Genomic DNA, 14685 nt, shown 5'->3' with positions numbered 1-14685 from the left:
GATGAAGTGATAATGTTTGCTTGAAATTTAAGTATTGGAATAGGGAAGAGAAAGTGGATGTGATAAAGATAAAAGAGGAGAAGGAAAGAAAATAAGGAGAAAAGAGAGAAGAAAAAAAAAAAAAAAAGAAGGAATGGATGACAAGAATGAATGACGAATCGAGAGGATAGATTTGGTATATTTATATTTGGTAACGATTGTTGTTATGAAAGTTTTGAAGAAAGACAAGATGGCACATTCTCTCATTTATTTGAAGGTTGAAATGAAGCAGATGGAAGGTCAAATTAATGAGGTCAACTGGACTATTTCGCTCATCTTCTTCTTGCCCTGATTGCAAAATCCGTAAGACACAGCCTGAATAACCAAATAGACGTTTAGCGACATTGGTGGAATCATCATTTACCTGCGGTGGATGGTATATGTGTACACTTCAACCATATGTTATTATCATTATCATTTACTATGATAATTTTTCAACCATATCATTTATTTATTATACCACAAAAACAACGATTACGATTAACATTACCATTCATATTGCTATTATTACTACAACAAAATCTGTTAATTGCAACAATTTTTACAAATAATAATATTACTACTGTTACTATTTCTCCTCCTTCTAATTCTGCTATTTCATTATCACCAATTATTAGTGGTACAATTATCAGTACTACTACTACTACTACTATTGAACAAGTGAGATTTTAAAATGAAATATATTTTTATCGTTATTATATTAACATATTATGTAAATTATGTAATTATATTATTATTTTTTTTTTTAATTTTGTTGAAAATTTTTAGGAAAATGGTATGAAAAATGTAACTAATTCAAAATATGCAGTATCAGATATTGGTTTAGAATGTGCACAAGGATGGGAAAAATACAGGTCGAAATGTTTTCGGGTTTATACAATTGAACGATCATGGCCACAGGCATTATTATTTTGTTCCAGGTAAAATAAGTATATTAATTTAATGATGATTAACTGATTTATTAATTAATTTGTTAGTTTTTAAATTATTTAAAAATCTGAAACATTATTGTTCATTTATTATTATTATTATTATTATTATTATTATTATTATTATTATTATTATTATTATTATTATTTTTACTATTATTATTATCATTATTATTATTATTTTTTATTATTATTATTATTATTAATATTATTATTACTATTATTATTATTAATAATAATAATAATAAGAAACCGTTGCTAAATTAGTCCTAAACAAATTTTTTTCTTTTCACTTTTTTTACGGTTCTCTTTTTACAGTTCATAAATTTGAAAGGATACTTCTTAAATGAAAATACGAAATAGCTTATTAACTGGTAATTGTGACATGTATTGATGCATACTTTCATATTCTTTTTTCGTTTAAAAATTTTAAATATATCTGAACAAAAAAAAAAAAAAATCGGAATGTTTCATATGTTATTATATATATAAGTTTTATTTTTTAAATCCAATTTTAATTGAGATTTAAACTTGGAAAGCTTGATCTTTGAGAAATAATTTCGTTTTTTAATTTAATATATGTTTTATTTGCTTATTTATTTGTTTATTTAAATAATATTTTGATTTTCAATTTTGTTTCAATTCTGATTCATTTTTAATTTTCATTTTTGATTTTTTTTCAAAATTTTGATTTTGTTCCATAGTTTATTTCAATTTTAAGTTTTCAAATAATGTTGTGTTAATACCATGTGATATGATATGATATGATATGATCGTTATACTTTTAAATAATAGGTACGGAAGTCAACTTGCTCGTATCGAATCATTCGGAGAAAATAACTTTTTGCATCGTTTAGTCAATCGGCAGCAGAAAATTCTTTCAATAAATCGTAATGAATTCTGGATTGGTATGGATTAATTTGTTGAAATTAACACATCCTTGATAATTAGTTATTAATCAAAGGAATTTATAAAATTTAATTAAAATTATTTTATTAAAGGTGTTGTTGCACAACAAACCGAAGATGAAGATGCATATTTTTTATGGTCTGATGGTACTGTAATATCACGTTATGTTGGTTTTTGGAATGATGGACAACCAGATTATAGAGGTGGTACTTGTGCAAAGGTTATTCTTACTACCTTATTAATCTACAATTGTTTTATAATAATGTAAAGAAATTTTGCACTTTGATAAACTTAAAAGTATATTTGAGGTATTATTGTAATTTTAGTCAATCATTTTAGTAATCTGTATTCCATTTTTTTTTTGTTTCAAAAAATTTGAATTTTATAGATCTAAACTAATTTAAATATTGAAAAAAAAAAAGGAAGAGAAGAAAAGAAAAAAAAACAAAGAAAAGATCGAAAGATGGAATGAAATGATAATACGAAGAAATTTTTGTTATATTATCATTTAAAAATATATGAATTTTGATAGATAAAGAATGAACTATTGTTATTTCATATGGAACAATTAATAATTATTAAAATTATTCGAAGAATGAATCAGATCGAATGAATTGATCAAACAATTTTTGAACTTATCATAGTTGAATGATGAACTAAGGCAACGAAAGTTTTATTATTTAATTGATAAAATATGATAGCGAATAAATATAACAATTTTATAGGTGTCGATTACAATAACTGGTGGATTACGGTGGAGTTTAGAAATGTGTAATACATTATTACCATTTGTATGTGCATTGCCTGCCTGTATGAAAGGTAAGCCAATAATAATAAGAAAGAAGAAGAGGAATATTTTGTAAAGATATTTGAAAGAAGTACATGAGAAAGATGATTGAAAAATTTTTCGGGATAGGTATAAAATGAAATGAGGTAAGATGGGAAAGATAGGGGTACTTAGATGACCTTGGCATCGGTCCTTGTACCAATCACCCGATTAAAACAATAAATAAAATGAATGCAATGAATAAATGGATGGAACTTCATCTTCATCATTCTTATTCAAATTGATTCATATTTAAAAAAAAAAGTTTAATTATTATTTTTGTTTTCTATTTAATTCTATTATTGTTATTTAAACGAATACATTATTTATAAAAATGAAAAAAAAGAAAAAAGAAACGAAAAATTAATCCATTTAATTAACAAATGAAATATTTTTTGTAAAAAATATTTGCAAAAAAAATTTTTTTTTTTAGTTTGATAAAAAATTTATTGAAAATTTAGCAAACTATGATTTCTCTTTTTAAATTTTTATTTCCATTTTTTGCTTTCGAAAGTTTAATTTTTAAATGTAAATTATTGTAGTGAATGTAAATTTTTCGAAAATTTAATAGTTGAAAAGGAATTAATTATTCTCACAAAAATTAGAACATTCATTGATTGATTTCTGGTTAATCAATTTTTGAAAATTTAATAGATTTTCGATCTGTTAAGATATGGAAAAAGATAGAAAATTGGAGGAGAGAAAGTAGAAGACAGGTTGCTAACATATAATTTAGTAATATTGCATACAGTAGGAAAATCTATCTGGAAATACGGGACAACATGATGATCAATTGTCGTGGATTTTTTTTTTTTTTTCATTTTCGGGAGGCTAATAAACCAATATTATATTTGATATTAAAATTATATCATTAGCAAAGAAAAGTTATTTATCTGAATGATACTTAAATACACTCATTAATTTAATCTAACACTTTTTTTTAAATTTAACAAAAATAAGTTATTAAAATTTTTATTATATAATCGAATGAAATAATTTTATCATAGATAGTTAAAAAAGAAGAAAAATTTAACTAAATTTTTCTAAGTTCATTTTTCTATTAAAATGATAAATGTAAAAAGGAAAAAAAATTTAACTAAATTCTTTTAGGTTCATTTTTCTGTCAAAATGGTAAATGTGTATCACATTCAGCTCATTGTGATGGTATCAATGATTGCGGTGATTACAGTGATGAATTTAATTGTCCCGGTAAATTTTTCACTATTACCTGTTTCATATATAATTTAAAACTGTCAAATTAATCAAAATTTCAATCTATAACCTTGATTTTTAAATGGAATTTTTCATTTCTTTTTTTCTTTTCCTTTTTACTTCTTTCTCATCTTTCCCATCTTATCAATGCAAATATTATATACTGGATTTATATTATTAATTTATGGGATTTATTTTTTTTTTTAGAAATTTAAAATTTTTTTTTTTTATAATAAAAATAAAGTTTATAGCATCACCAAAAGTGATCACATGTTTGAAATATGAAAAAGGTGAATCAGGCAAAATACAATCACCAAACTATCCATCACCATATAATGCTAATGCTAATTGTCGTTGGGTTATGGAAGGACCAATCAATTCACGGATTCATGTATGTCGTCATAATAATATAGATATGAATAATTCTTTAATCTTCTTTTCCTCTCTTTTCATTCATTCTTTTATTTATCTCCTACCTTCCTGTATAGTAATATAAGATATTCATTTTCTATTATCCATTTTATAGAAATCCCAATTAATAATAGTATGACAAATATTAAAATTCATTATTTAATTTATTAAATTCATTGCATGAATTAATCATAAATGGTTTGTAATATTTGTGATAAATTTCATTAAAAATCGGAATTAATTTAATTTATGGAATTTAAAAAAGAAAAAAGAAAAACATTACCAAATCAAGCTATTTTTACAATGTGTTGGTGAAAAATGCTCGTATGGAATCAATAAATTCCGGAATTCTTTGTTCAAAGATTAAAACGGAAAAAGAAAAAACAAGAAAAAGAAAAAGGATTCAGAGATTTTGTTTGAAATTGAAAATTGTTCCAAAATCAATTGTAATTTGAATTTTTATGATTATAAAGTTCCAACTTTATACTAGCGGATTTTGTTTTTTTTTCTTTAAATAAAGTTCGTAAAATTTAAATTGAGGAAAAAATTATCATTGAAATTATGTGCAGATAACATTTGACGCATTTGAAACGGAAGAATATGGAGATTTTGTTACAATTTTGGATGGTGGTCCAGCGGAAAATTCATCCGTTGTTATAGCTATTCTTTCCGGATCAAAAAAACCTGAAACATTAATTTCAAGTACCAATGTAATGGTTGTCAGATTTAGCAGTGATGCACAAATTCAGGCACGTGGATTTGAAGCTAATTGGAGAGCCGGTAAGTTTATTTATGCTATTTTAACTTTAATTCATTTAATAATTGTGCTAATTATTTATATATTGAAAAAAAAAAAAAAAAATTATAACCTTTTCAGCAAGCGTGTCATGTGGAGGTGTTTTAAAAGCTCAACCATATGGGCAAACATTTAGTAGTCCAGATTTTCCAAAGAATTATCCAAATGGTGTGGAATGTGTATGGAAGATTGATGCTCATCCAGGACAACTAATTTCACTTGATGTTTGTTCTTTTCAATTATTTAAATTACATTTAATAATTTAAAATTCGATTATAGTTTTTAAAATGTTAACAAAATTGGAATATTGGTGTAATAAATTAATGAATCATTAATTAGGTATTATTAATATGATGAGCATGTTTAGCAGAATTATTTAGGTAAAATGTGAAAAAAGTTGACGAAAAAAATTGAAAACCAAAAAAAAAAATAGAACACATTCATTTTATTTTGAAATTAAACAATAACGTTTAATTTGAAATTTCAAGGAACATCATTTTTTTTTTAATTTATAAATTAATCAACAAATGAGGTTTTCAGATTGAAGAACTTGATTTGGAAAAAGTTAATGATTTCTTACAAATTTATGATGGTGGTACTCCATTAGCACCAGTACTGGCACGTTTAACTGGAACATTTGTGCATCCACAATTAATCATTTCAACCCAATCACAATTGTATATTTATTTTTATTCAAATTTTGCTCGTAGTGGACGAGGATTTAGCATAACATACAAGCGTGGTTTGTTTGTTTGTTTTTTTTTTTCTTTTCTTTATTAAATTTTTGTAAACTTTATCATGGCTCTTTTTCCCAATTAATTTATAAAAAAATTTTTTCAAAATTACAAAATAATAATGTTAAAGTTTTTCTTTTTTTTTCTTTTCAGGATGCTCAAATCGAATTCGTCTGGATAAAGGAATTATAACATCACCGGGTTATACTCGAATACCGTACCCAAATTCTCAGAGATGCGTTTATACTGTAGAATTACCAGATAGAAACTCAGAACAACCAACAGCTTTTGCTATTAATAGTTTTGATGTTGCAGAGGATGATCGTTTACAGGTTCATTTTCATTTATTTGTCAAATTATTAATATGTTTCATCATTTTAGGGCTTTTATGATTTACATATTTTTAATTAAATGTTTTAAAATTCATCAAACATTTGTAGATGTTCGAGGAAATTGAAGGCGGTCGAGCTTTACATCCAGGAGATGGCTTTTCCGCCATTTCACGACCACCGAAAAGTATTTTTGCTCAGACCGGAATTGTTCAAATTGTTTTTACTACTAATTCGATTAGGAATGGTCTCGGATGGAATATTACTTTTTCTACGAGTAAATTCTTCTATTATTTGATATATGTACAAAAATTTATATATAATTTATCAAAGTTTGTTTTTTTTCCTTAAAAAATTAATTTAAATGTTTGATTTTGTAGATTGTCCACCACTGCAAACACCAAAACTTGTGTCACTATCAACAAAAGCATCAGCATTTGGAACAAAAGTAACGGCATCATGTCCTCGTGGCTATGAATTTCGTACTGGACGTGGACAAATGTTCGATATAACATGTCAATTAGGAGGAAAATGGACTGAAGATCATATTCCAGATTGTCAACGTATCAATATATAAATTATTGATTAATTTTTTTGTTTTTTAATTATTAAAAATTTTTCATTATATGTTTTTTGAAAATTATCAAAATTGAAATTAAAAACTTTTCATAAAATTAAATATAATTATAGCGGTTTATTGTTCGGCTGTTCCACAAATTGCTAATGGATTTGCATCATCAGCAACGAATGTTTCATATGGTGGATCGGCAAAATATACATGTTATGATGGTTTCGATTTTTCAACCGGTAAAGAATCAGGAGAAATTTATTGTACCGATGAAGGACGATGGACATTAACACCATCTTGTAAAGGTCAGGCATTTATTTCTTAAGATATTTTGATGTTTTGAAAATATTCTGAAATGTAATCAAATAATTAATATTTTCAATTAATTTTTCTCCAAATAATTTTCAGATTTAAGAATTTATCGCTTTTATTCCATTGCCTGAGATATTCTAAAGTTCTGAAAATGTCTTAAAATCTATTAAACAATTAATATTTTCAATTAATCTTTCTTAAAATATTTTTAAAATTTTAAAGATTTATTGCTTTCATTATTTCATTTTTTTCTCTAACTTGAAAATTTTTGATTTCATAAATTTATCAAAGCAAGGCTTTTTTTTTAAATTTAATACCACAAATAATTAAATTAAAAAAGAATTTTTTTAAATTTACTTTTCGATGTTTAAATTTATAGCAATGACTTGTCCTGCATTAGCACCATTCTTAAATGGTGAAAGAATATTAGAATTTGGTGATGGTACTGGTTACGGTACTGTATTTCGATTTGAATGTGCTGCTGGATTTCGTCGAATCGGTGCTGCAACACTTTTATGTCTCTCCACCGGCGAATGGTCCTTTGCTCAACCATACTGCAAAAGTTTGTCGTGTCATTTTGAATTTTTCATATGATAAAAATTGAAGTCGTAATTTTGGCAATTTGTAAAATTTGCTCAAACAAAAAAAGTTAAAAATTTTATGTCAAAATTTTACTTGACATAAAAATTAAATAAGAAATAGTTTGAAATAATTATAATTTCCTTAACTTATCCAATATTTTCTGCCTAATACTAATTACTAAATACTTAATTAAATTGTCACTTTCAATTTGTTTCAAATGGAATATATTTGAAATAAAATAACAATTGGTTAATTTTCCTATCCTACAATTTTTCTTTTTTTCCAAAAGTGAAAAAATTTTGCTACTATTTTCATGTAAATTATATTTGTTAATTTTTATTTATTAAGTTAAACTAATTAAATTTGAATATATTTAATATAATCAATATATGAAAATATAAATTTATTTATTCATTTTAGAATTAACATGCACCCATGTACCATTAATAGCTAATGGTGTTGTTGTAACGGGTGAACGATTCGAATTTGGTGATTTAGCACGAATTGAATGTCAACCAGGATTTCGTACCGTTGGTGCGGATTCCTTAAAATGTCTTGCTAATCAAACGCTCAGTGATGTACCGGAATGTCAAGATATTGATGAATGTGCTGAAGGATCAGCTATTTGTAGCATTCAGAGTACAAAATGTATTAATATGCCGGGTGGTTATCATTGCCAATGTCTTTCCGGATTTCAAGCACAATTATGTATGACATCTAATTATTCATATTGCACCACTAATTAATGTCTCATTTCATATCCTGAAATATTTATTTTCTCAATTAATCTTCAAATATTTATTTTTTAAATAATCCTAAAATACTTATTTATTTCTCAGGCAGAAAATTGTAATTCCGGCATATAAGGATTGTCTTTCTTTTATAGCATGTAATACAGCATCCGTTTTAAATTCCCTTACTGCTGAGGGAAGTAGTGAAATGGATGGTTTTCGTGCGAAAGATTATGCAACAACTGGTATAATTTCAAAAATTGACATTTTTTATTTTCGAGAAATTAAAGTTGACAAAGATTTAATGATGTTAAAATTGAAATTTAATAGTATGATTAAAAATAAAAAATGCAATCGTATTTTGTTAATTTTGAAATCCAATTTAACAATATTATACAATTAATCGTTTTGTGTCATTATATTTTTTTTTTGGTTTTGGCAATGCTATTGTTTATCAAATAGAGATGATGCTAAAGTGATTTGTTTAAAAAAAAAAAATAAAGAAATGAATCGATTAACATTAAACAACTAATCTGTAATACTGATAAGATAAGAAATAAGATAAGATTTGATAAGATAAGAATTATTTGACAATATCCTTCATTTTGATATTCTTGAGCAAATATTATACAATCTGAGAGTTCTTGGGGATAATTTAAAAAAAAAAAAGTTGACAATTGACAATTGTTACAGGTTGGTGTGGAAATCCTAATGATACCAATCGAAAAATTACGTTTGTTTTTGCGGTTCCAAAAGTTGTCGAACGTATACGTATCGAAAAAACTGCAAATGGTGCATATCCAACTGTTATCGGTTTGAAATATTCAAATCGTACCGGTGTCCCATTGATACCATTTGTTGCTGCTAATATTACTGTAAGTTATGTTAATAATAAACATTGGAATTGAATTCTTATTTTAATATAATTCTTTTTTTTTCCTTTTTTTTTTGATATTGTTTACAATTTTGAAATAAAATTTTTCAATTTTTTTTTTACCAAATATTTTTTTTCCAATAATTATGGGAAATTTTAACTATCAACAGAATTAAAGATTTATCATAAAATGGGAAATTTTTGTATTTCTTAAAATGTATCTTATGGAATGTGATAATAGAATTTGCGAAATTTTCTTTATTTTCATCTCAAATTTAAATAATTAAATATTTTAGATAAATGAAACAATATTAGCCATTAATATATTCATTAAGAATTATAAAACACGAAATTAACACGTAACAAAAATATTATTAAAAGATAAATTTCAAAAACATCAATTTGAATCCTATGTTATATGCAACATTTAATCTGATAAAATTTGTTAAGGATTGATTTTACGATTAACAAAGTGATTCGTATCATTGTTAGATTATGATCAAATTTAGCATATACAAATTAGTCCATTATCATTATCATTACATATTTCATCTTATGAATTTTTTTTCCTTATCACATAATTTTTTCGTATATCGATAAAAATTGATATGAAATTTAAATCAAATATATAACATAAATATCCTAACCATTTCTTTTTTTGAATTTCAAGTAATTTTTTGATTAAAAAAAAAGAAAGTGAAAATTAAAGAATTTATAAATTATTTAGAAATTGATAACTCGAAATGTTGCAATTGTTGGTGGTGAATTACTCGTTTTACCGCAAGCTATTGAAGTTCGTGTATTAGAACTTACAATTGAAGAATTTTTTAACAATCCATGCATGAAATTGGATATTCTTGGTTGTCATAAAACAAATTGTTTCGGTAATTTTCTTTTTTTTCTTATTTCTTTTTTTTTTTTTTTCCTCTCTCTCTTTCTTTCTCTTTCAAAAATTAATGAATTGTCAAAATTTAATTATATTAGATAAATATTGAAACTTTCAATGAATTTCATTAAAATTTTAAAACTTTTTAAATTTTATTATAGATGTAAATGAATGTGAACAAAATAATGGTAATTGTGAACAAATATGCATTAATTCACAAGGATCATATCGTTGTGCATGTGAAATTGGTTTTGATTTGCTTACTGAAGATGGACAGGGTGGTGTACATGTAAAGGTTTCATTTTCATTTATAATATTTAAATGAATTGGGAAATTTTTTACTAATTAAATTTTTACATTTTTAATCGATAATTTTGTTTAATATTTATTAAAATTTTTTATAAATTTAAGGATGGTGAAACAGGCTTAAATGCATTAGATGTTATCCGATATAATCAAACATGTGTACCACGAATATGTGCTAATTTATCATCACCAAAAAATGGTTTACTTCTTTCAACTGCAAAAACATTTCATTATCCAATGGTTGTACAATTTCAATGTGATTTTGCATATCAGGTAATTAATTATTTTTTTTTTATAAATTTTAATTTTATCCAATTATTATTGCCTTATAATTATTCATTTTAATTAAATTAAATTTTTGAATGAAAATTTTATAGATGATGGGTGCAAGCCATTTGAAATGTATGCAAGATGGTAGTTGGAATGGTACAGCACCATTTTGTCTTCGTATGTTAAATTTTTATTCCAATTTAACAATTAAAATTTTTTTTCAAATAAACAAAATTATAAAATTCAAATGATATGATGGAAAACTTTCAATTGATAAATTAAATATTTTTCCTTTTTTTTTCAAAAAATCATTTTTTGAATTTACTCTTTATATTATGAATGCCATAATTACAGCATAATTTAATTATTAGACCAACTTTGTTAATTAAATGTAATTAAAATGTGGAAATGGTCATATATCAATTAAAACAATTTTAGCAGCAACATGTCAAGGTGTGCGTAATAATTCTGCGATTGGTTTATTTGTTGCACCTGAAAATAGCACCATCGCATATGGACGTAATGTTTCGATTGTTTGCAGTCAACAAAATCGACCAGGTAGAAATAAAGTCATTTGCATATGTTTATCTTTTTATATGCAAATTATTCAATGTTATCAAATTTCTTCTTTCATAAAATTATGCATTAATAATTATTGTAATAAAAGAAAAGTGATTATCATTTTTATTAATTTTTGTGAATTTTTTGAAAATCTAATGAAAAATAAAACTACAATTTTATTTTTAAATAAATCTTTTTTCTTTTCTTTTTTTTTTTTGAAGCAGAGAAGAAGAGGAGTTGAATATTTTGTTCATTTATTTAATTGAAGCTATCAGACTATATGATGTATTCTACAATATCTTCTTTCCTTTTCTTTTTTTTAATTAATTTAAATAGTTGATATTAAAAAAGTGTTAATTATAGCAAGTAGTTCACTATTATCATCATTCCGTCAGTGTATTTATGATCCGCAAGAAGATGGCCGAGATTACTGGTTATCAGGACCGGAAATTGATTGTCCATTGGTGGACTGTGGTCCACCACCATCACTTGCTGGTGCCATTTACGAAGGCGACGATTACTCTTACAAAGTTAGATATTATTTTGATTTAATTTTTTCAATAATTTTCTTTTTTGGAAAATTTGAAATATATGACAAATAAAAGTATTTCTAATTATCATTTAATTTTCAATTTTAACTAATTAATGAATTATCCTTTTAATTTTATGTTTATTTTTTTCATATTTCAAAGAACTGCTCAATTTTACTGTTTAATTAATAGGCTAGAGTTTTAATTGTTACAGGTAGGATCAGCATTTACATTCAGTTGTAGACCACCGTATAGTTTAATCGGTAAATCCAGTTATGATGATCGGACTATTCGATGTAATGTCGATGGTAATTGGGATCTTGGCGATTTGCGATGTGAAGGTTAGCTTATTTTAAAAATTAATAAGATTGAAAATTTGAAAAAATGGAGTTTATATGAATTTCTAGATCCGCTATTATTCATCTATGCAGCGCAAATCAATTTTTTTTTCCGCATGCAGGACCTGTTTGCGTTGATCCCGGCTTTCCGGATGATGGTCAAGTTCAACTGGATTCGGTAGAAGAAGGTGCACAGGCAAAATTTACCTGTAATCGAGCTGGCTATAAGCCATTTCCGTCTGATACGATCAATTGCACGCTTGGAACAGCTTGTGTCTTAGCGGAAGATGTTGGAATATCATCCGGTTTCATTCCGGATGGTGCTTTTGCTGATAATTCTGATTCGACTACTTGGGGTTATGAACCTCATAAGGTAAAGGATGAAAATTATCAAACTGTTCTTCATAGTTTGTTATTTTTTGCAAAGATTTTTAGATATTTGAAAGTTTTTTTCATTTCAATCTTTATTTCTTTTTTACTATTCATTCTTATAATTTCAATTTCAGGCTCGATTATCATCTACTGGTTGGTGTGGTTCTAAAGATGCATTCATCTTTCTTTCCGTAGATTTACAACGTATTTACACGCTGACAACATTACGTATGGCTGGCGTTGCTGGTAGTGGTCATTTACGTGGTCATATTACCAAAATGCAATTATTTTACAAAGTTCAATACAGCCAAAATTATGACACATATCCAATTGTACGTTATATTTTTCATGCAATATATTAAAATTGCTAAATGTCTAATGATGAAATCCCAATGAAAAATATTCATGTATTGAGAAGGAAAAAAGATGAATTTTGATAATCTGATAATTTTGATAATTTTATAACTGTGCTATTTTTACAGGAATTTGAAACACCATCTGGAAATCATAATGCAATGCATCAATTTGAGCTAAATCCACCACTACGAGCACGTTATATCCTTCTTGGTGTTACCGAATATGAGCAAAATCCTTGCATTCGTTTTGATTTGCAAGGATGTTTGGCACCACTTTCAGTTGCTCATGAAATTCCTTCTCATTTACAGGTTATTCATTATTTTTTTCAATTAATTAACTAAAATTTTTCATTTCAAATTTACTATTGATTAATTTTTAATTACATGGATTTTTATCATTTTATCATTTATTCAAATATAGGTTGGTTGGAATGCATCTGTACCACAATGTGTCGATAATGAACCACCAGCATTCAATAATTGTCCAACAAATCCGGTTTATATTTTAACAGATGATAATGGACAACTTTTACCGGCTATTTATGAAGTACCTACAGCAGCTGATAATTCTGGTTCAGTAGCATATATACGTGTAACACCGGATGGTTTTGAACCACCAAAAATGATTACACATGATATGGATATTATTTATGCAGCATTTGATGATGCTGGTAATGAAGCGGAATGTGTTGTACAACTTCGAATACCTGGTATAATTTATTTTAGTAATTTTTTTTTTTCCTTTTCGTTTTTTTTTTCTTTTTTTTTCCAAATTATTTTTTATCAGAATAAAATTTCAAATCAAAAAGTAATTTTTATTTTTCAGATACGCAACCACCGGTAATGAAATGTCCTGATTCATATATTGTTCCGGCTAATGAAGGAGAATTTGAAAAATTAATTACATTTAACGAGAGTACAGTACAAATGGTAATTCAGGATACCTCAAATATTACGGATGTAACATTTGAGCCATCAGAAGCTTTACTCATCCTTAGTTCACATGTTACAGTTGAAGTTACTGCTACTGATAGTGCATCAAATCGGAATAAATGCAAATTTCAAGTATCTCTTCAAGGTTTGTATTTGTTATTTTTATTTTTACAATATTCATAAGAAAACATTTCATATTAAAGAAAAGAAAAAAAAAAAAAAAAAGGAAAGAAATCAAATATACATGCATTAAGATAAGATAGATCAAATTTTTGTCCAATTTTTCCTGTAATTTATGGAGAAATCATATTTAAAAATAGTCTTTTTTTTTCTAATTGTATTTTAATGTTATTGAATTTATGCCAATTTAAAGATCAAAGATTGAAAATTAAGAATTTTGAGGAGATGTTATAATTGTTAATGGAGCTAAATGAAATGTTGGAAGTGTTTATATCATATATTTTAATTGTCGAATTAAAATGTTAAAATTATAGCAAAACCATGTTCACCATGGTCATTGATCGGAGAAGAAAGTGTTGAAAAAGAATGTCAAATACAAGATACCACAACTATTTGTACTGCTAAATGTGCTCGAAAATTTACGTTTGTTAATGTAAAGAATGCTACACAACAATTCACATGTACCAATGGTATCTGGTCACCATCAAATGTGGTACCAGCATGTGTACCGGTTGCTTTAGAACCAGCACGTTATGAATTAACTGTCAGTATTCATTATGCTGTTTCTACTCCTGTCGGTAGTGATTGTCTTAAGGTAATAAAATAATTTATTATTTCATTATAAGTAATGTTTTAAGATCAAATCGAAATTGAAATTGAAAATTTTAAGTTAAGATTAAAATTGAAATTTTTACCAAAAT

At 25.6% G+C, this 14685-nt stretch overlaps 1 protein-coding gene across 1 annotated transcript in view; it reads left to right on the top strand.

Annotated features, from left to right (window-relative positions):
- Positions 1-807: 807 nt before the first annotated feature.
- Positions 808-14685, top strand: part of LOAG_18693 (hypothetical protein) — a gene marked incomplete at both ends in the record, with an annotated part of 30803 nt that continues 16925 nt past the window's right edge. The window contains 30 exons of the mRNA XM_020451356.1: positions 808-959; positions 1764-1876; positions 1970-2097; positions 2603-2696; positions 3814-3912; positions 4167-4306; positions 4896-5106; positions 5204-5346; positions 5663-5864; positions 6010-6188; positions 6297-6462; positions 6566-6748; positions 6876-7058; positions 7445-7627; positions 8068-8355; positions 8534-8623; positions 9072-9253; positions 9980-10136; positions 10300-10433; positions 10550-10717; positions 10822-10891; positions 11153-11272; positions 11639-11805; positions 12020-12146; positions 12266-12516; positions 12650-12847; positions 12998-13180; positions 13293-13581; positions 13698-13949; positions 14299-14579. Coding sequence (XP_020304866.1) covers positions 808-959; positions 1764-1876; positions 1970-2097; positions 2603-2696; positions 3814-3912; positions 4167-4306; positions 4896-5106; positions 5204-5346; positions 5663-5864; positions 6010-6188; positions 6297-6462; positions 6566-6748; positions 6876-7058; positions 7445-7627; positions 8068-8355; positions 8534-8623; positions 9072-9253; positions 9980-10136; positions 10300-10433; positions 10550-10717; positions 10822-10891; positions 11153-11272; positions 11639-11805; positions 12020-12146; positions 12266-12516; positions 12650-12847; positions 12998-13180; positions 13293-13581; positions 13698-13949; positions 14299-14579 — 5133 coding nt within the window. The remainder of the gene's footprint in view (positions 960-1763; positions 1877-1969; positions 2098-2602; positions 2697-3813; positions 3913-4166; positions 4307-4895; positions 5107-5203; positions 5347-5662; positions 5865-6009; positions 6189-6296; positions 6463-6565; positions 6749-6875; positions 7059-7444; positions 7628-8067; positions 8356-8533; positions 8624-9071; positions 9254-9979; positions 10137-10299; positions 10434-10549; positions 10718-10821; positions 10892-11152; positions 11273-11638; positions 11806-12019; positions 12147-12265; positions 12517-12649; positions 12848-12997; positions 13181-13292; positions 13582-13697; positions 13950-14298; positions 14580-14685) is intronic.

The sequence above is a fragment of the Loa loa genome (assembly GCF_000183805.2).
Source record: "Loa loa unplaced genomic scaffold supercont3.447, whole genome shotgun sequence".
In the NCBI taxonomy this organism is placed as follows: Eukaryota; Metazoa; Nematoda; class Chromadorea; order Rhabditida; family Onchocercidae; genus Loa; species Loa loa.
This window is presented reverse-complemented; position numbering and strand designations above follow the sequence as displayed.